The sequence below is a fragment of the Mytilus edulis genome, chromosome 12, assembly GCF_963676685.1.
Source record: "Mytilus edulis chromosome 12, xbMytEdul2.2, whole genome shotgun sequence".
NCBI lineage: Eukaryota > Metazoa > Mollusca > Bivalvia > Mytilida > Mytilidae > Mytilus > Mytilus edulis.
The window spans coordinates 29,170,151-29,192,748 of record NC_092355.1 but is presented as its reverse complement, the minus strand read 5'-3'; the positions used below and the strand labels follow the sequence as shown (position 1 = coordinate 29,192,748).

The 22,598-nt window shown below is 31.1% G+C and overlaps 1 protein-coding gene and 1 long non-coding RNA gene across 2 annotated transcripts; both read left to right on the top strand.

Moving 5' to 3' along the window:
• Nucleotides 1-245: 245 nt before the first annotated feature.
• LOC139497561 (complement C1q and tumor necrosis factor-related protein 9B-like) lies at nucleotides 246-10,350 on the top strand. Its single transcript, XM_071285792.1, has 8 exons — nucleotides 246-360; nucleotides 3,078-3,182; nucleotides 5,257-5,292; nucleotides 6,357-6,392; nucleotides 7,048-7,083; nucleotides 7,745-7,780; nucleotides 9,903-9,938; nucleotides 10,289-10,350. Exons 1-8 carry the CDS (start codon nucleotides 288-290, stop codon nucleotides 10,348-10,350), a joined length of 420 nt encoding a protein of 139 aa, XP_071141893.1. The 5' UTR covers nucleotides 246-287.
• A 435-nt stretch (nucleotides 10,351-10,785) lies between these two features.
• LOC139499470 (uncharacterized) lies at nucleotides 10,786-12,958 on the top strand. The gene is made up of 2 exons (XR_011658196.1): nucleotides 10,786-10,852; nucleotides 12,697-12,958. It is a non-coding gene; the product is annotated as an uncharacterized lncRNA (long non-coding RNA).
• The last annotated feature ends 9,640 nt before the right edge of the window (nucleotides 12,959-22,598 follow it).

Sequence of the window (22,598 nt, the reverse complement as noted above, 5' to 3'; positions counted from 1 at the left end):
GAGTAAGACGTGTTCTAAGACCACCCTAATACAGTTTCGTTGACACGTCCCCATTTATATTACACGAAATAAAAATTAAAATAAATTGTAATATATCAAACAGTGAAAACAAATGTAATTCTTAACTTTTTGAACTTGATAAAAAAAAAAAAAAAAAAAAAAATGTCAACTTAAGTTCAAGATATACATGATATAAACTTTTGTCTTCGTATATAAAAGGCTAATATAAACAACTATATATCTATTGTCCTCAATTCCGAGAGAGGTAAAGACATACAAATACTAAAATGAAATATCTATTTCTCATCTGTTGTCTGATGATTTTGTTTGTTTGTATATCTTCTGCTGACGACAAAGGAGGTAAGTTATTTTATTTTCCGTCATTTCACTTTATACTTTTTGTATGAATATTAATATTTGCGTAAATTGTTCGCTTTCATTTAAGGTAGATAAATGGTATACCGCCATCTTGGATTGTACAATCACAGTAAAAAATCGGTCAAGTTATTTGCCTAAATCTGCAATTTGGAGACAGATTTGCAATTTAAAGGATAGACTGTTAAGTAATATTAAGAAAACTTGGTAATTTATTGTATAATACAAAATATTTAAACAAATATTATTTGTTTTGCTTTTAGAATATTTTTTTTTAAATCAGCCATTTAAGGGAAGATAACTCTTTTAGTAAAAAAATTATACTGGACTGATAGTGAAATTTTTTCTTTTTACTTGTAGCAAGAAAACAAGTTCGGTGACACCATTTTTTCTTTTCATTTTCTTTAAATATATTACAAAACCTATCTTTTCACAATTTATTTCAAAATTCTATCTCATAGATTTTTTTTATGCACATAAATGTGTTTTTCCATGAACAATCTAACCAAATTTAGGCAATTTTCAACGACTCATAGCTTGAAAAATAGCACGGTGACTCATACTTTTTATTATATTTTTGAAAAGAGCATAGTAAAATCTTCATTTTGGCTAAGTATAAGAAAATTCTGTCTCAAAAAATATTTACTTATGATCTACCTTAAACTCTTAAATTTGTGACAGCTTACCTATTGTTTCCTTGAGAAAAATGCAAATAATTTCCACACAGAATTGACCAATAGAATAACAGATCTATGTCATTACGGGTTTTTCTATTTATATGTTTTCGCTACAGTAGTGCTAAATTACAAGACAATACCTATATCATTTAGATATTTGCTTTCGACATGTTTAAAGTACATTCTAATACCTAAAGTCTAATCTTGTTTCGTTTACACACGTTGTAAACAAATTGTTGCTTCCTGAAACAGTGGCTGCATAACAATGAAAAGTTCACAATTAAGAATCTGAAATCATCTATTTTGTCATATACTTATGTGCTAAACCGACCCTCGGCGTAAAATTTCAAAATGTGTATAGAGATATAAGGCAGACTAAATCTTCCTTTTTGATTCGATTACATTTTTAGCACACTCCTTTCAAAAGACAAGTCCTATTGAACAAAATATCACATTTTACTAAATTAAATCAGTTAAATAATATTATCCGTATACCTTTACAGTACAAGATTCATATGTTCAAAGTCAATTGTTCCCTTATCTAATTAAAAAAAAATCACAAATGCTATGTATTCACACCTTATTCAATTATTAATATTCTAAATATACTCAAACTAAGACAAACTATGGCTTTAGATATATGTAGGACTTTGAACGGCGGTGTATTCCGAACTGCAATGGTCACGCTGCATTGTGCATTGGTTTACACGCTGAAGTGCTATGGTGAAATTGTAATGCTAACTTGTCGTTAGATACTCTTGAGTGCGTTGGCAGGTACGCTGAAGTGCGATGGTTAACTGTGACGTTGTGTATGCTTGCTAAATGCAATGACCTGAATTAGAACCCCCTCTTAATGTGGCGATGTAGTGATCATCGTGCTAGCCTCGCATTTGAAAGATAGGGTTTTATTTCTGTTCAGGTCAAACCAAAGATTTTAAGTTCCAATTTGTTAATTATCTGCTTAGCACACAGCAGTATGGAGTCATAGAAAAAATTAGATGGCTCAGGGTAAGAATGATAGATTCGAGTAGAGAGGACATGTTTTTATTTTGAGTTTTCAAGTGCGACAATACTAACTCAGTATGATGCATCTCATTTTATTAGATAAAGGGATAATTTTTTCCTGTCATGTCACAGCTAAGAAATTGCCCATTCATTTATCCATATATTTGATATCACAACAGTTTTTAAGGAATAAAAAACCACATGTATGCTTGACTCAGAGTAAGACGTGACACATACTCTATCAAAAGCTTGAGAATAAACTCATTCTCCTCTGAGCAGGTGAAATAAAATGCAAACAAAGTTGGGACTATTAAGGTTTATTTTAGGTTTCCGGTTGCAGAATATTAATACTGTTAGCACGATAAAATGACTAAGATTGCATGTTTTCTTCCAAAACGGGTTTCATTTAAAAATTCAAACAAAATTGTCACTACGTCATTCAAGAAAAACTTTCCAAATAATCAATTCAATTGTATTATTAAGTTGTCCACACAAAATGTTTGCGACATATATTTTATACTTCCAAAAACTGGTAAGCACATCTACAGACCAATATCGTCTTTTAGCCGTCTTGTTCCCCATGGTTTGCTGCCTGATTTTTATTTATATATTTTGTCACCCCCACCTCTAATGTTTACAACTGTCCTGGACTTGCATTATTCGTGTTACTCTGTTTCTGTTCCCTTGTACGCATAATACCTTCATGTATCAATCTATTCTTCAACCTTGAAATCCATTTTGTTTAACAACGTTGAATTTGAAAACGTCACAATATCAAAACGTCATGCAAAACCATCGCACTTTAGCGAAAAGACCATTGCACATCGGCGTAGATTATCGCACCTCAGAGTCCTACACATATGAAATAATGGTATTAAATGAGTTTAACTGTAGGAATAGGCTATTTAAAACGGACAGGTCATATTAAGTAATTTTGAAGCAGATATTTTAAGTAAGATCTTGAAGTCTATACTTGAAAATAAAAGGAAATAAATCTCACTTACTATTGCATCTTTTCAGAAAAGGGAGATAAGGGAGAAAAGGGAGAGAAGGGAGAAAAAGGAGAGAAGGGAGAAAAAGGAGAGAAGGGAGAGAATGGAGAAAACGGAGAGAAGGGAGAAAAGGGTAAGTAGATTAACATATAACATAGAAACTATATTTTTAACGTTTAAACTGTATAGAATAAAATATACTGTTTGACTCATCTATGCGTTTTGTGTTCTTACTTTGTTTTGTCCCTTTTATTTGAGCGTTACTGGTGAATCGTATGTATAGGCAACGTGCGTCTAGTGTAAACACTTTGTAAGCCTGGTATCTATGTTGAGTTTACACTCATATATGGTAAGAGACACAATACGATCATATTGCGTCTGTAGCATGATGAACTTAATAAATAAGTTGCTATAGGAGTTACACCAGGCTATTATCCAGAAGTTGCATACATTCCTTCAGTATTCCGAAGGGTATCAAATACGTGTCCTTACATTTCCATTGATATAATCATCAATATAAGATTAGTTCTAAAACATTAAAAATTACTAAGTTAAAACTTTGCCAATGGATTTTCTGTCGCTTAACATGAGTTATCCTTGCGTTTTCTTGTCGACGAAATAAGCCTCTTTATGATCTTGTTTTGAACCTAAATTTGTCAGAATAATTGTCGAGTTTTTTTTCCATAAAGTATCATGTCCGTTCGTATCCAAAATATTATGCTATTAACATCAAAGATATTCACTTTCTCATCAAAGTCATTTAGCAATAATCCTTATCCATGATATCATATCAAGGAGTTTTTGTGAATTTTTATTGCAATACAAAATAAAATCCATAAGACATACACAATCTATAACAATATATGAATACAATGAATGTATATAATTTGTATGACTTATATACGCATATAAATTAAAATACACTTGAAATGCCTTTTTCAATACCCAAAACGTAACTAAATCATAGTGTTGAGGTTTTGCAATACAGTTTTGCGGTATGTATTTATTAGTTTTCAATTATTGGTCTGTCCAAAAATAAGTCTGTTAGTTTTGTCATTTGAAGGGTTTTACATTTTGTCATTCCTTTTATATCTTCTGCTTTTGTATGGGTTTGCCTTTTTCTAAAGTCCTTATGTTGATCTATTGTTGGTAAGATCTACGATATTCCATCTTTGGGGAATCATAATGGATATTCTTATATATTTGATGACTAATATGACCACAACGGGACCATATATATATATATAAAGTACGTCTGAACAAGTGACAACTCTAAGACAGATATTATCCACAGGATTACCAGTGATGGTGATACGAGGCTGAAAACACATTCTGTATATATATTTCGTCTAAATATCAGACCAACAATGTTAGATATCTCTCTCTCTCTCTCTCTCTCTCTCTCTCTCTCTCTCTCTCTCTCTCTCTCTCTCTCTCAGTATATATATATATAAATATACATTATGTACACAGCCATGTATCACCATCATTGATGGCGATCCGATGGATACATCTGTTGTAGAGTTGTCACTGTCTCAGACGTACTTATATATATATATAAATATAAACGAGTCTAAATTGAAAACAAACTACGTTCAAACCTATGATTGCGTTGGATAAAAACCGCAATTTTTATACGTGTGCATGTAAAACAAATTTTGTTGTAGAAGGGTCTGAATACAGCACGAACAACGTTTTCCAAAAGACCAAAAAAGTGAAAAAGTTTATTTAAACAAAACGCATTAGACTAACAGGTCGAACAACTGATGTTCCTTAACCCTGCTGACTTCCATTGCCGATTGCCAAATAACATTGATCACAAGATGTAACAAAATGGATCTTAATATAAATTTAATACTAAACAGAAAACAATTAACTTGTTGCCCCGATGTTATGTCACAAACATAAGGTGTCAATATTTTTGTGTACACCAGATCCTGATTTCGACAATAAATGTCTCTTCAGTGATGTTAGGGATCGAAACGGTATTTGATATACAAGTCTAAAAGGATACAACATCACCCAAAAAATAACAATAAAATGACCAAATGTTAAATATTTCGGATAACAGATATCCTTCATCAGTATGAATTATGATGTCAAATGCAATATATATAATTTAATTGAAGTTTCAGATGAACGCATTTTCTTTACTGAATTCAACTCAGACACATTCCGTACTAACCATTGTATCTTTATAATTTCAGGTCCGAAAGGAGAAAAGGGAGACAAAGGCAATACCGGTTAGTTAGATAGCCTACAAAATGTTAACTGTATTTTGAAACCTTCAATACAAGTATACTGTTAGGCTCCACAATGCGATTCAACTTCGTACTTTATTATATTTTTTTTTGTCCGTTGTCACTCAGGGACTGCACACATTCCTCCAGTTTTACAAAATGCGTTATTTAGGTTGACCAATCGTACATGAGTATAAATTTCACTTGATGAACTATAGGCCCTCGTAAGATAAAATCATCACTATGGAAATAATAACTGTTAATAGATATCAACATTTCGTCAATGGATGTTTAGTTGTAAAATTCGCCGTTTCAGAATCTATTGCATTATGAGTAATATTTTTAAAAGCGTACATCAAAACGTTTTGATTGGTTTAGAAAGTTCTAAACAATGGAAATTTATCAAATGATGTAACGTTATTTTCTTTTTGTTGTACGAACAATGAGATTACCCATAGTCCTTTAGATTCTGAAAAGGCGAATTGAGGTTATACTTACGTTTTCAAGACATCGTATACGAAAATAAAAATCTTCATGATCTCTGTGGCGGAAAGCAATTTATAACTGTTTACCATAATTGTTGAGTTTTTTCCACATAGTATCGTGTTCTTTCTTAATAAAAATATTTGTAAATATAATATTTTTAGATCAACTTTTCTTTTAAAATGCGAAAAACTTGTTAATTGCAAATTATGAAGTGAACCAATTTTACTCTTATCAAACTCTATCACCTGCAGTACTGTGAGTTCCGTTAATGTCAAATATAAAAAAGATCCTAGTTGTGCGATCTAATAAATGTGCAACCTTTTTTTAGATCTGTGGCTCTGTAATCATCCCCACGCAAACCAGAAATAATTAAATTTAGAAAAAGCAAAAGAAACAATAAGTATACAATACCCACAGTGGTTACTATGAATCGAGCTTACAACTCGATGAACGTTTTGCAGAAAAAAGTGTATATACCTTAATGATAATAGTGTTATCCATTAAAGGCCAACAACTCTTGAGAAAGTGTGAACCTCATGCTATTATGTAGGCTATGTTATGATATATTTTCTCTCTTGTAGGACAAATAGGACCAATAGGACCGAAGGGCATGACTGGTAGGTATTTGTTTTAGTAATTTGAGCCTGATTTACTGTCAAAAAGTAACCCTTATTCGTATCAAATAAACATATGATAAAAATGAAATCGAATTTGTAGAAGCAAGTCAAAATTGAAAAATTAAACATTATCAGATATAATGATGATTTAAAAAAAATGAGTTTTGATAATTAATAACGATTTCTGAGTCATTCAGAGGAACACGCAAAAACGTGTTTTATGTTCAGTAGTTATCGTTTGTTTATGTGGTTCATAAGTGTTTCTTGTTACTCGTTCTTTATATAGATTAGACTCTTGATTTTCCCGTTTGAATGGTTTTACACCAAAGGCTTCGTGTTTAAGACCGTACCTTGACCTATAATGGTTTACTTTTATAATTGTGGAGAGTTGTCTCATGGTCACTCATACCACATCTTCCTATATCTATTCAATTTTGTATTGATTTCCCGATGTCAGGACGGTAAACGTACACATGTTTGAAGGTCTATATCATTCTTTTTTTATTCATCTAGAGTTATCTGGCAATACACTTTATAAAACCTTGTTCAGAAGCAGTAGCTAAGAATTTTAATATACTTTAGATTGTAATTGCAATTTGATGTTGTGTTTTTTTTCAAATACTTTTCCGTACGTACCTTATTTATTTAATTTTAGGACCGAAAGGAGATATGGGAGACACAGGAAATATCGGTAAGAAAACAACATACTTATTTAAAGCTATAGTTTTTGGGGGGCTTTTTTAATTTGCTTAAATCAAACGTCATTGATGAGTCTTTATGAGACTAAGCACGCGTCTAACGTTTATAAGTATTAGTGTGGTATCTATTATTAGTTTTGTACAAGCATTTGGTGAACGACTCCAAAAGATCTTTTGACGTTCCTACCCGGATCTAAATAAAAAAAAATCAGTTGCAGTGGGAGTTTTATCCGTCAATTATGCAAAAGCTGTATACATTTCTACAGTATTATGTATTCAATTGATATATTAGAACCCGCGTAAGATAAATCCTTGATATCATTTTAATTTTACAATACGAAACAGACGTTTAAATATTGTCACTGAATTTTGGTCGGGAAAATTTAATTATGCACACGTTTGTATGGAATCGTAAACGACAAAATAAGCATCTTTATGATTTTTCATCGAATGCGATTTGTAAGAATAATTGGTGCGTGTTTATCACAAATTATCATATCCTTTCTTATCCAAAATATCATTCAATATATTTGATGTTAACTTTCATATCAACATTAAAGTCAATGAAAATATAGCCATATCCAACAAAGGTCTACTTTACTTGAGAAAGTTATAACTTTATGACTATGGTTCGGTATATGTTATCTCTTTCAGGACCAAAAGGACCAACAGGACAAACGGGCATGCCTGGTATGTATCTATTGGAATTATCTAGATTTTATGACTTGTTGGAATATTAATGGTATTATTACATATCAGTCATACATATGTACTGAATGTTAATGGATTTCAAAACGGATTTATACGGGAAGGTGAACATTAAAAAACAAAATAATATCAGATAAAAAGATGTTTTTAAAAAGATATTATGATTATTATTAATGATGTCGGGGTCACTTTGAAGCCGCAGAAATAAGTTTTGTAAGGAAATCATGGTTTGATTCCAAACAGTGTGGAAATAAAACTGCATTCTGCCGCGTTGGTTAAAATATATGCAAAAGAAACATGGATGTGATTGTGATGATTTATTCTGTGTGCATAGCTATACAATTTACAGATGAAGCTGACTTGTTCTTTTGTCTATTAAATTTTTTCTTTTTTTTTTTATTTCAACAACTTCGTAACTTTCAGAAATGACACTCAATGTGAAATATTTTTTTTTGTTCGTCCTATATTAGGTAAATATATGTATTAAAATTCGAAAATGTATCAGAAAACAAAAATGAAATAATATGAATAACACGCGCATTGTTAATCGTCCTACAATGGTAAGGCTGCTGTGTTACAATCAACACTATTCTAGATCGAAGTACTGAAATTTAAAGCAAGGGTGCTTTTTGTACGATAGAAATATCTGAATCTATTTCCAAATTGATATACTGTTAACCAAATAATTTTTCTCGAGCGATTTATTTTAGCGAATTTCGCGAGTAGAAAAAAAAACGCGAATACAAATCGTCGTGATTATGTAAAACTTTGATCTTTCCTTATTAAAATACATCAAGTAAATTAGAAAATCGCGAGATCAAATAGCCGCGAAGTGAACAAGAAAGGGTAAAACGCGAAATAAAGTATCCGCGAAAATAAGTTGGTTAACAGTAGTGTGTGATGATAAGCTTATTTGTTAAATGTGCGCACGTCCAACTGCTTTATAATGACACTAATGCATAACGCAAATACAGTCCACCAGCAGTTGCATTAAAACTGTATCATGAAAAAAAAACTAAACTTATTACATTTTGGATCGGTCATCATAATCATAACACTTTTTTTCTGGAATTATCATTAAAAAAGAACATTTCAAACCATTTTACATTAAGAGAATGGGCTTATTCAAGGAACGATGCTTTAATTCAGTCGTTGTTGGGTGTTGCTGTATTCATTATTTATTTTTCGTTTATTGCTTCATATCTACAAAACAAACAATTAGAAACAGAAACTTAGAAATGAAATATGGGTTGAATTTTAAATTCAACCAAACTTATTACACTTTGGATCGACCATCGAACCTCTTATCTGGAATTGTGTTTAACATAAATACATTTAAAATGATATGAACCCAGCAATAGGATGAATACTTTTCATATGGCAAGTATAAGCTGTAACACCTCAATCCCATGTGATGGAAGGGTCAGGGGTTGCACCAACATTTGAAACCCGTGACATTAAATAAATGTGTCGAAATTCATGAGGTTACTATCAATTAATTGTTGTGTCTTGCTGTATATATTTTTCGTTTATTGATTTGTATATAATTATGGCTGTTGGATATGTCGTTTGAATTGTTCTTTATCCGCTTGAGCCTATTTAAGCTTTTAAATTAGTGTGGATTCATTTATTTTCGTGGGTACCAATTTTCGTGGATTAAGAAAAACTTGCATATTCATGGATAAATAATTTCGTGGTTTTGCTGAAGTCTGCATACAAACCTATAGAAAAATTATCATTCGTTGAATATTTAATTTCGTGGTTTGACTGTGCTCACGAAATCCACGAAAATTGGTTTCCAACGAATAATAATGAATCCACAGTAGTCAGTTTTGCTCATTTCAAAAGGTGAACGGTAATCTACAATTGCCAACTACTACGTCATTTGGTCTCTGGCGGATAATTCTTGCATTTCCAATCTAAATGCATATAAAATGCAAGGTCATATAACATGCACTTCAAAAAAAAAACAACAAAAAAACAAAAAAAAACATAAACAGAAGCTGAGTAACTTAAGGTTCAATTATATTTCCAATCGAAATAATTTTGTGTATGTTTATCAAAAAGATTATTTTTATTTACCATATCATCAATCTATTTTTAGGATTGAAAGGAGATATGGGAGAAAGAGGATATCCTGGTAAGTAAAATAATATACATCACGTGGGTTTCGCTAATGCGTCTGTTGTAGACGAAACACGCATGAAGCGTACACATGTGCTATTCACGGTATCTATGATAATTTTATTAAAAAACGTTTTGTATTACTGTGTTAATTGTTCTTTGTTTTTTGTCATAGCGTGTTGGTTTGCTATCAACTTATTAGTGTGTGTATTCATTTGGTATCTCTCGCCTCACCATTGCAGTTTGTATTCCTAAATATCAAACAATAGTTTTTTTGTAACAATTTAAGACTTAAAGGGTATTGTTAAGTGTAATTTCATTCCATAAAACGTTTTTATTATATTTTGTTTCTTATTTTTATTACAGGAAAAGATGGTGAGTATTATACGTATCAAATATTGTATTTGAAATATGGTTCAAAAGGCTAAAAAAAGTAGTTATAGTAGGGGAAAGCAAAACCTGAACGTCCCACGCAGTCTTTTCCTACCGTTTGTTTCATGTTATACTACATTTTAAGAGTCATTTCTCGGAATTTCAACTAAATACCATACTTTGCATTACATGACAAGTAACAGATATAAAATGTGACGGTCCTGTATTTTTCTCGATACTTGTATTTTGACATTGCATAAAACATGTTTTCTGACTGTTCTTGACATTTTTATTTTCATTGAATATGTGACGCTTGTATAGTCAATCCTGAAAAAGCGCCTCAAAACTTTTTCAAATGTTGTATTTTCGAGCTGTGTTTTTTTCCTGTCCTACTATTTGAACAACGAAAACATAAAAATTTAATAACAAGTTTATTCTCTGAAATAAAATTATTGGATGGATTATTTGAGTAGAATTAAATCATATTTTCAGGAAAATATGATGTACGTGTCAGATTGTATGGGAAGAATAGGCGGATTGCAAATATACAGGAAATCGGTAAGATTAGAATGATGTTAGAAAACAAATAAGCGTAAACTTATATGCCAATATTTATTCTTGATCATCTGTTGGCTTCACTATTTTCAATTTTTCGTTTACTTTGATGGAGCTTTCTGTTACTGCGAGGACTGTTTTATCAGTGTTTTGTGTCCAATGATTTTATAAATGTTTTTTGTTTGCTTATGTTTTATACCGGTGTAATGAGCTAGGTATTTTGCAACTGATATTTATATCTACAGTATATTGCGTTGAATTTGCATTCCGTAAACTTTACTATGTAAATTGTGTCTTTAGTTTTCTTTTTTGAAACATTACACATTTTTTAAGTCGGGACATTTTATAGTAACTTGTAGCTATCATGGTTTTTACGTAACAGTGACCTTTGATTGATTATAATCTTGCCATATGAAATCTTGTGTATAATCGTCTCAATTGCATTAATACCACACCTCTTGAATATAATACGATGAAGGATAATTATGCAAAAAGTAAAATAACGAACATACCGAACTCCGAGGAAATGTTTTAACGGAAAGTCCTTAAGCAAATAGTAAAATCAAAATCACTTCAAACGAATGGATAACAAATGCCAAATCCGGACTTATTACAGGCATTTTCCCATGTAGAAAATTGTTTTGATTTTGGAATTACTGGAAAAATGTTCAAAAGGGTGACATTTGTATGCGATAATTATAACATAGAGTCATTATGCCTTTTGATAATAAAACAGTTATACGGCATATTCATACCGATGGCGCTGTTCTTCATACTGATAGAGTGTACCGAAGGTTGCTAACAAATCAAAATATGATGCCTTCCATCGCGTGACTATGGTAAAGAGTGCGCAAAAATAAGATATCGACTAATCCTATTTTATAAGGAAAAGTGGGCGTAAATCCATGTTAGCAATACATAAGTAACAGCCTTTATTCCATTTTAAGTGAGTCAAAATTAATCAGTCTTTAGTTTTCTATGTTGTGTTTTGTCTACTTTTATTTATTTGTTGGTCACGAGATGGTGGATGGATTTAACTGCATTACAAATCTTTAAAACTGAAAGCAATTTGTGTTTATGCTGTAATGTAGACATGTGATTTGAAATTACATTTTTGTTTCATTTTTTAGGCATATGAACAAATTAACGTTTTGAAATACGACACAAGACAGTATAAGATAATCGGTTTTGTTTCATACATCACCAATTAAAACATCATTTCAACTATGTCAGACCCCTACACATGCTAAAAAGGCAATCAAAACACTCAATATCGTGAAATGAAATAATATGTTGCGGGAAATAAGCTTATTCTTGCCTAATACAGTGGTTACAAAATGTTTATGGTGTCTATGTGTTCGGATAAAAGACAGTAAATGTACGATGTAGTGACATTTGTCATGTAGACATACAAGTCTCTGTTTTTAACACACATTTCGAAAGGTAAACATTCTTTGTCATGAAGATAAGCTATTAAGGTGGTACCTAACACCTTGACTAAAATTTCAAAATTTCAAAAAACTTAAACCAGACTCATTATCAGAAACAAATGTTTGGTTATAAAGCAGTTTGACAAAACATAATTATGATCATTGAGCAGCTTCATATTTTCTTAACAATAGAACGTGATTAAAACGTTCAGCTGATTTTAGAGAGTTATCTTCCTGTTGTGTCATGTACCACCTTAAAATGACATCGTGCTCTTTTTGTTTTTAATTTACTGTTTTACTGACACAGACATTACATGTGTTTAATATATTTTCTAAATCTTTTATTAAACTTATGAATATACATTTTGAATTGTTAATGCTTTCCCTCATTTCAATCATGTCTTGTTCTTTTTTCAGCAAAATACAAAATAAAAGATTATAGGTACCAACAATATGATCATCCGTGGAACAAGAAAACGTCAAGGTACACCGGATATCCTCAGAGGAACAAGGAAAGACCATATTATCAAAGATCGACTCGTTAAAGAGCAATGAACTATCCTTTTCTAACTGAAAATCATCGTTTTGAAGAAAGAGCATATTATTGGTTTTATAACTTATATTTAGTTAATTATCTAATTGTAAGATATGACAATAATAAATGAATCGCATAAAAGAAGTTGTATTTCTTTTAATATCTAGATGATAAAAGATATATATGGTATATGCATATGTCTGATTGATTGATATTTGGTTGATTAGCAACCAGTTTCAAGCATTCCATGCATGTTCAATACAATGGAAATGCTTGACAACAAACATTATACAAGTTAGGTATTGACATTTCAGGAAGCACATGTCTATAGAATATTTTAACAGGAAAACATGATCTTTGTGAATGAACCTTTCAAAACAAATGCTTTCAAAGGAAGGAAATATGAAAAAAAATACAGATTAACAAAAAAAATACCGACTTCATACATTGGAACAAGCAACTCATAAATGAGTGTTATTTCAAATTGCATATACTTTTTGAGTAGGAACGAATGTTCAGGAATATAGAAAAGGCCCTCATGTCTGTATAAGTCAGTTTTGAATTTTACCTTCTCTGTATATGAATAGAAAGAATAAAAACATAACCAAAATAGGCTAACATATAGTCTTCAACATTAGAAAAAAAATCACTGGATTTATACTTGCAATATCAGCATTATGAGTCACACATTGCCATTGTTATTTTCTGCTTCTTTTTGATATTCTGTTTTAATTATTTCCTTGCCATTGTCAGATTATGATCGACATATAACTTTGAAACTTTCCTTCAAACCTTCACCCTTATCTGAAACAATAGTGTAACATCACAACATAGAAGGACACAATATAAAATCTCTTTTATTGTTTTTTTTTATTTGTCTTGTATGAACTTTATTTCTTAAATTTATTCTACTGCCCAAATTTATTTATCAATTTTCAATATCGTATGATACTACTGATGTGCTTTATTATTCATAACTCCTTCTCTCCCTTACGACTATCAAACTGTCGTCCCCTATCGGCGATAATTTATAAGTTTTGGAAGTTCATATACATAAACATGTAAATATCGATCAAGTACACTATATGTTTATCACTTGTCATGTTTTGATATATATCCTGCAATAGGGTGTCTTATCTTATACACTAACAGCCCAACAGAAATCGCGATACTGAATTTGAATACTATACATATATCGCGTTGATGGTCCGCCTACTGCGGGACTTTTGTTGTGTATTTCTATTGACGAGTGTTCTACTAGTATTAACTTTCGTATCTTCAGAATGTATATTGCAATCCAATTCCAATGATGTATTACTCCGACTGTGAATGTTTCAGTCTCCAATCTGCAACCTACTTTCTGCTCATAGACATGAAGGTCATGATGAACTCCATTTTCTACTGCGCCAATCTTTAAGTTAAAAAAACATGAATGTTGAAATCACAAAATCAACCGTGCAACAATATCAATAATCAGGGAATGCACGGACAGTTCGAAAGTCCGAAGCCTAGGATAAAGCAAACTTTTTTGTCAAAAATCGGACAATGTTTATTATCTTTATTAACTTTTTTTTATTAAAGATGACCATTCGAGATTTTTATTCCGACGTACCGGTCATCAGCTGATTCTGTGATTTTTTTTATATTACTACGTGGGCCTCAAAGGATAATAAATAGAAAATGTAATAGATATAAGTTTTTCTGTTTTCGACAGCAAAAACAATGTACAAAATTAATTGCAGGATAAAGACAATAACTGATTAGTTTAGCTGAATATTAGTTATTGTCTATATATATCTTGTATACACAGTATTTGTTGAAAAACATATATTGCGTTGTCATTTTTGTATCGAGTTTAATCAACGTTAAACCATTAGAATGAACATTTGTCACATTTTTATTAGTTTTTTTTTCATCTATAGCAATAGGCGACAAAAAAAACAATCCGCCTTTTTAAAATATACGGGATTAGGAGTATTCTCATTATTTGTACACAAAAATGAAAATGGCGTTACGTCATTGGTTGAATTTCAATTCTGTAGACTCTTTTAAATAATCACAACGTTGTGGTGTATATTGTTTGATAATATTACCCACTATGCATTAGATTCTGAATAGTTGAACTGAGAGTCAAGGAACAACTCGAATGTCTCAATAATAGTAATTCACCTTTCAACATGAATTCATTTATTGGAAGCACAGCAGAAATATGGTGTCGTGTGTATTTTTTGATTTCAACAAACATGATTGCTCTTATTCTGATATATTTGTATATATTTTACGTTGGATTTTTTTTTGAAACAACGTTTTGCACATTATGTGTATCAAAGTTTAGAAAGCTGTTTGTTTTCTTGTATTTTTAGCTAAATATATATTGAGCTATATCTAGCTAAAACACATTCTTCAGTTGTTGTCTCGGAGGGGATGAATTGGTTATTTGCTTCAATTGTTTTATACTAGTTAGATACAACACGTATTATATACCTGAATATTAGTATTTCGTTATTATATTGATATCATATTTGTAATATTTGTGAGGAAATATGTGTTAACAAACAATCGGCTTTGCCATTGGTCACCAACTATGCTCTTATTCCTAACAACTTGCACCTTTACTCATTTAAAACTGATTTTCATACAGGAGCTTCATAAAATAAAAGTATAGAAGATAACACTGTGCTTTAACTTTAATTTCCGATATGAATATGATGCTCTCTTACTTATAAATTCAAAGTTTTGAAACCATGTTGAACGTATGCCAATGAACTTGAGAAAAATGATAAATAAGAGTAAAATTTTGTCTAAAATCTAGAAATGGACACTGATGAACTTAACGATACAAGTGAAGGTTTCAGATTCATAATTGTGGTACTTCCATTTCTGCATTTATTTCCATTTATGTTGAAACATTCAAGCAAGGCCTGCATATGGAATATATCTAACCCACTTGCCATGTCCAAGTGCTTGTTTTTCTTATCATGATTTCCTTGATAGAGGTTTTCTGCTTACAAGGAAGCTAACAAGCAGAGAGTTTTGAAAGCTGGAGTTGATATCATCTCTTCGTTAATTTGACGGGCGATGCCCCGAGTTGGTTTTGACCGTTAATGAGTATCACTTTCACAGATAACGACAAATATGTTCCAATTATCTTATACATAATCACATCCTCTTTTTCCCGCATGTGACGTACCAAATTAGACTTATAACTGGGTTTGTATTTAAAGTATGAGCAACACCACAAGTTTGCCATATTAGGAATAGAATCTGCTCACCTTTCGAGAGCACATGGATCACCTCAAGTTTTGGTGGTGTTAATATAGCTCAATATTTAGTTTGGTATGTTGTGTTTTGTGTACTGTTGTTTGTCTATTTGTCATATTCTTTTTGTCATGGCGTTTTCAGTTCATTCTCGACTTATGAGCTTAATGTCCTCCTGGTTGATTTGCCTTTTTCACACATAATTCCTTTCATATATTGAGTCCGATTCAGTCACGCGTTTAATACTCTAGCGTTTAAACATCCTAATTGAAAGCATGTTATTTTGACACTATCCAGTTGTAGTTTTCACATGGATCGCACTACACTTCATACAATTTCAATTTTCAATGTTGAATATATCTTTATAAGATTGTTGACCAAAACAGTAGAATTGTACACAGTTCAAAGATAGATTGAAATATTCCACAAAAAAAAAAAAAAATGAACGGTATGTTCACATTAGTTTCATTTGATCAGTTCAATGACTTTTAAGATACAATAGAATCCACCATGAAATGTTTTTTCACCCTGACAAATTTTATTTCGTTTTGTTCAACTACTAAATTGTCTATTCTTCTCACCAGCACACTTGGTACAATTAAAAGCCTGATAATAAATTTTTCAAATAAGGCCTTCGAAAATAGTGGAATAAATTACTTTTGAAGTGTCAAGAACTCGTTGGAAGTACTTGATAAATTGCATGCTTATATTGGTGATTTTGAATCTGTTCAAAGTTTTGATTTTTCTACCCTGTATACCACATTGCCTCACATTCTCATTAAGAAAAAATTCACACACCTAATTAAATGGGCATTCAAAAAATCAGAATGTGAATATATATGTTCAAACTCTTTTAGGTCATTTTTTAGTAGCAATAAACAAAAAAACTATGTTAATTGGACATGCTTTGATACTATATATGCCCTTGAATTTTTACTAGATAACACTTTTGTTCGCTTTGGGGATTCCGTATATCGTCAGATTATCGGAATTCCAATGGGGACTAACTGTGCACCACTTATTGCGGACCTGTTTTTGTATTGTTATGAGTTACAATCTATGACAAAAATAAGCAAAGACCCATCGAAACAACATCTGATAAACAAATTTAATAATACTTTTAGATATTTGGATGATATTTTGGCTCTCATTAATGACGACTTCAGTATGTATATTAATGAAATTTATCCTGTTGAACTTACTTTAAATAAAGCTAATACTAACAATGACCACTGCCCTTTTCTCGATCTTGATATTTATATCACTAATGGAAAGCTGAATACTAAAATTTATGATAAAAGTGATGATTTTTCATGTCCTATCGTTAATTATCCGTTTTTAGATGGTGACGTTCCCTTGTCACCATCTTACGGTGTTTATATATCTCAACTTGTACGATTCGCTCGTGTATGTAACAATGTTTTAGATTTTAACGAAAGAAATTTATGTATTACTGAAAAATTATTACACCAGGGTTTTCGATATCACAAACTAGTCCAAACATTTACCAAATTTTATCATCGGTATAAAGACATCATTCGTAAATATAGCTCAACATGCAGACTTCTAATACGTTCAGGTATTTCACATCCAATTTTTTATGGAAATATTCTTTATAAAGCACAAAGGTGTCAGTATTCACCTCAGAAACTTACACAACCTTTGAATATACTTATTAAGAAGGGATATAATTACGATACTGTTGTCAAGTCATTAAAGATTGCATATTTTGGCGTTAATATTGAGTCACTGATAAGGTCTTTGCATCGGAACTAAACACATTTATTCTAAAAACAGTTGTTGGCATGACACGGGTTATGTTCTTCTCATATATGTTATGATGGTATGATACTAAACCCCTAACGGGAAGGATTGTGCCTAATGTTCATATGATGAAATCATAATCTTTCAGTCAGTTTAATTGAAGTCTGGAGCTGGCATGTCAGTTAACTGCTAGTAGTCTGTTGTTATTCATGTATTATTGTCATTTTGTTTATTTTCTTTGGTTACATCTTCTGACATCAGACTCGGACTTCTCTTGAACTGAATTTTAATTTGCGTATTGTTATGCGTTTACTTTTCTACATTGGTTAGAGGTATAGGGGGAGGGTTGAGATCTCACAAACATGTTTAACCCCGCCGCATTTTTGCGCCTGTCCCAAGTCAGGAGCCTCTGGCCTTTGTTCGTCTTGTATTATTTTAATTTTAGTTTATTGTGTACAATTTGGAAATTAGTATGGCGTTCATTATCACTGGACTAGTATATATTTGTTTAGGGGCCAGCTGAAGGACGCCTCCGGGTGCGAGAATTTCTCGCTACATTGAAGACCTGTTGGTGACCCTCTGCTGTTGTTTTTTAAATGGTCGGGTTGTTGTCTCTTTGACACATTCCCCATTTCATTCTCAATTTTATACATGTTATATCATTCATGATTATGATTTCACGTTAATTATACACACCACATACATGATATATATGCACCCTTTAATTTCCAGATGAACAAGTTTGAGAACATGAAGACTTAACAGCTATAAATGCTGAAGTACATCATTAATGTTTAAAAGAGGTAAGTAAAAAGAGACACCAAAATAAACATAAGAATTCAAAGTAAGTTAATACAATGACAAATAATAGATCAAAAGACACAAGACATGCAATACAAAACAAAACATTACACATGCAAATCGGAAAAAGACCAACACAATACGAAAAAAACAAATCTTGAAAAAAGTTAGTTTCCACATCACATAACGTAATCCGTCGTATATATGAACTTTTTATTCGCTCGATGGTAGGATGTATATTCAGTATTTCTAAGTATGAATTCTGCATTTTGATATAAAAAGGCTGTATAATTTGAATGACGTTATCAGGTATTTTGTAATTATTGTTTCCTTCTATATATAAAATGTTTGTACAATGCATGTTGTTACAGTATCGGACAAGATAGAAGCTTGCTGTGGTGTGTGGTGACAAAGAAATGGCAAGTATACTAAAGCGACATTCAAATTCACAATTTGACGATAAACTGACAGTTCAATTGAAAAAAAAAAAACCAAAAAAAAAAACCGGAAATGTGATAGCTGATTAGTGTTTTTTTTTCTTCTACTTAAGTATCCCGAACTTATATAAGATCTTGACTATTTGGTGTATAATATATTTCTAAAAGAGGGGCGACGCAAACATAATGCATATCCAAACTTATAATACGAGAAACAAATCTGACAATGTCATGGCAATAAATAAATAAAAAAAGACATAAAAGACGCAAAACTTAACATAGAAAGCAAAAGACCGACCAGAACGACATTACTAAAAAACAATTATGATCGCATATGGCGGACGAGTAAACTGAAACGTTTTAACATGCGGTAACCATGGTGCTGTTTGAAATTCAAAACTGACTTAGTCAAGTATTTTATTTTATTTTTTTCTGTCATCGATTGTTGATTTGGCAATAATTTAAATCCGGCTTACACGGATGTTGTAGTATTGATACTAATCAAAATTTGTTCTGTGTTACCCATACAATAATTTATTAGTGTTAATTAAATCAAAAGAGTTCTCGTTATTGTTTTTGTAGGATAAACACTGTTTTTTTTCAGCATAATCAAGAATAACTTTCTAAACGTGGCCACCTTTTTGTGTGCATATCATTTCATGGCTTTTAATGATGACTATGCGATATTGGCTGTGCTAATTGTTACAGGCCGTTCGGTGACATATAGTTGTTAATTTCTGTGGTTTTTTTTTTTGGTATGTTGTGAAGTGTTGTCTCATTGGCAATCATACCACTACTTTTTTCTTGTATATGATAAGTTGTAACTGTTTAGAGAAATTGTTGTTGTTGGTTGATGTTTAGTTGTTTCTGTTTTGACTCCTAAATTGTGTAAAGGGTTCAACATATACATGTACTGTTTTTTTTGTCAATATTGACATTGTAATGAACATGCATGAAATATTTGCCACTGGACGTAAAGCAATCAATAATCAATGAATCAAATATTTACAGTCATCATATAGTATTTCTTTCTGTCGTTTACAAATAAACAAAACAAAACAAAACTACTTCTGTTATATTACGAGGAATATATTTTTGCTCTCTGTTACACTAACACATTTAACTAAGTATGATAAGTTAAAACAATTCTTTCATCTTCTCCCTCTTCAAAACAATGCTTTACAATAAGAAAAGGATAGTTCATTTTTTTTTATCTCTGACGAGTCGATATTTAATAATATGGTCTTTCCTTGTTCCAATAAGGATATCTGGTATTCCTTGAGGTTTTCTTGCTCCATGGTTGTTTATCTTTTTGGTAAATAAAATCTTTTACAGCACTCTTTATTTTGTATTTTTCTGAAAAAAAGAAAAATAAAAAATGATAAAAGTTTAAGAGGTCAAACACGATTTTTACTTATGTTCATAACTATGGCCGGCTACTTTACTAATTTAATTCTTTCGAAACGTGTGTTTAGTACAGTGTCTTGTATGTCTGCATAGCAAATGTCATTGTAACTACAATCATACATGTAGTCCATTCTCCGTACGCATATCGTCCGTACGTTAATCGTGATTGGGGTTTGTTTGAAATTAAGATGGAGTGAACATGAAATAAACAGACACAATAAACATGCAGTAGCCGCCCAGTATCAACCTCCATTCCAACATCTTTTGTTATTGATTTAACTATTTTGAATTTTATTTTCACATTTTTAGATATAAAACGTCCCGACATTAAAATTGTGAAATATATATATAAAAAAAGAAAACTATAAGTTATGCAATACAGTTTACAGTAACAGAAAGTTAGTTAAAAGTCAATGAAAAATTAATAAATGATGTTTTCCCAGACTAAAGATTGGCATATATGCTTACACTTATTGGTGTTATACAATTATTAAGTATTTACCATTTTCATTTAGTTTTCCAATCCGTCCATGATTCTTATACAAATGAGCACGAACATAATATTTTCCTAAAAAAAAAAGATCAAATAGAAATTAACTGAAAATGTTATTTAAATTTTTTAATAATTCATCTGATAACCTTGTGATTCATTGTATACAACAAGTTTTGAAATATTTTAGATTATTCAAATTTTATAAAAAAAAAAAAAAAATAAATAAATAAATTAAACATGTCATTAATAGTCGAACAGCAAAAGGATCTTTTGCAATGTCAAAATGCTAATAGCGATAAAAAAATACGGGACTGTAACATTTCTTTTCTGATCTTTTGTCCCCTATTAAGGAATTCAAATTAAATTTTATAGACGAAATTTGATACGTATGATACTTACCATCTTTTCCTATAATAAAAGAAAGAAAAAATGAAAATGAAAATGTTTTATGTAATGAACATACACTCAACAATACCCACAGATCTCCACAAAATGTTACAAATAAAAAAATTGTTTTATATTTAGGCATATACATTGCAATAAAGAGGCGTTAATTACAATTAATAAACACACTAATAAATTGAAAACAAACCGACTACTCCATGACAGAAACGAAGAATGATTAACAGACAAATACCAAACTTTTTTATAATTAATTCAGTATATATATGCCACAGTAACAAATGTGAACACTAAACGCGTGTTTCGTCTACAATAGACTCATCAGTGACGCCCATGTGATGTATACTGTTTTACTTATTTACCTGGATATCCTTTGTCTCCCTTAATTCCTTTCGGTCCTAAAATTATATTGATGATATGGTTAGTACGAACTACATGGATTTGTGGTGTAACATTAGATCAAACTGTATAAAATCAATTCAAATGGTTGTGACACATCATATGAATACAACATGAACAACACGAAAAGCACCAAAAGCATAAACAATAACTCACAAACACTACTCTTCATATTGTGCTTACAGTATAAGGTTATACTGTTTGTTATTTATATATTTATGTTAAAGACAATTACAGATAAAAGGTCCGATGATCTATCCAAAATGTAATAAGTTACATTGAGACAATAATTACATTATTTTTTTTATTGTGAGTTTCTTCTTCTGAATGTGTTTTTTACACATACAAACCAATAAACGAAAAACAAATGATTTTTACATCAACGCACCAAAACTACTGAATTAAAGCAAAATGACTTTAGACCGGTCCATTCTTTCGATGTGATTGGGTTTGATTTTTTTTTAAACGCCCAATACTTTCCTTTGATTGGATTTGTGATGGAACAGCTTAACTTAAGATCGAACTGTTAAAAAGTCAAATGAAATAGGCTGGACGCATCGGATTGATATACAGCACAAAGCACAAAGTTCAAGGTACAGAATGCAACTCACAAAAATGACCGGTCATATTGTCTTTAAGTATTTGTTTAATATCGATTTAGAATGTTGTTTTTCTTGTTACGGGTAAAACAACATAAACAGTTCTATGATCGAACCAAAATGTATTACCGTAGAGCAGGTTATTTTCACAAGGTGTACATTTTCGCTTTTTTTCAGGGATAGAACTAAATCGTCTATATAAATTCCGACTATACAAAAGTGCA

What these genes read in the sequence shown, in the direction of transcription:
- LOC139497561 (XM_071285792.1), top strand. Translation starts at nt 288, where the DNA reads ATGAAATATCTATTTCTCATCTGTTGTCTGATGATTTTGTTTGTTTGT. An exon ending in TTCTGCTGACGACAAAGGAG is followed by an intron (nt 361 to 3,077) that starts GTAAGTTATTTT and finishes GCATCTTTTCAG; the next exon opens with AAAAGGGAGATAAGGGAGAA. An exon ending in AGGACCGAAGGGCATGACTG is followed by an intron (nt 6,393 to 7,047) that starts GTAGGTATTTGT and finishes ATTTAATTTTAG; the next exon opens with GACCGAAAGGAGATATGGGA.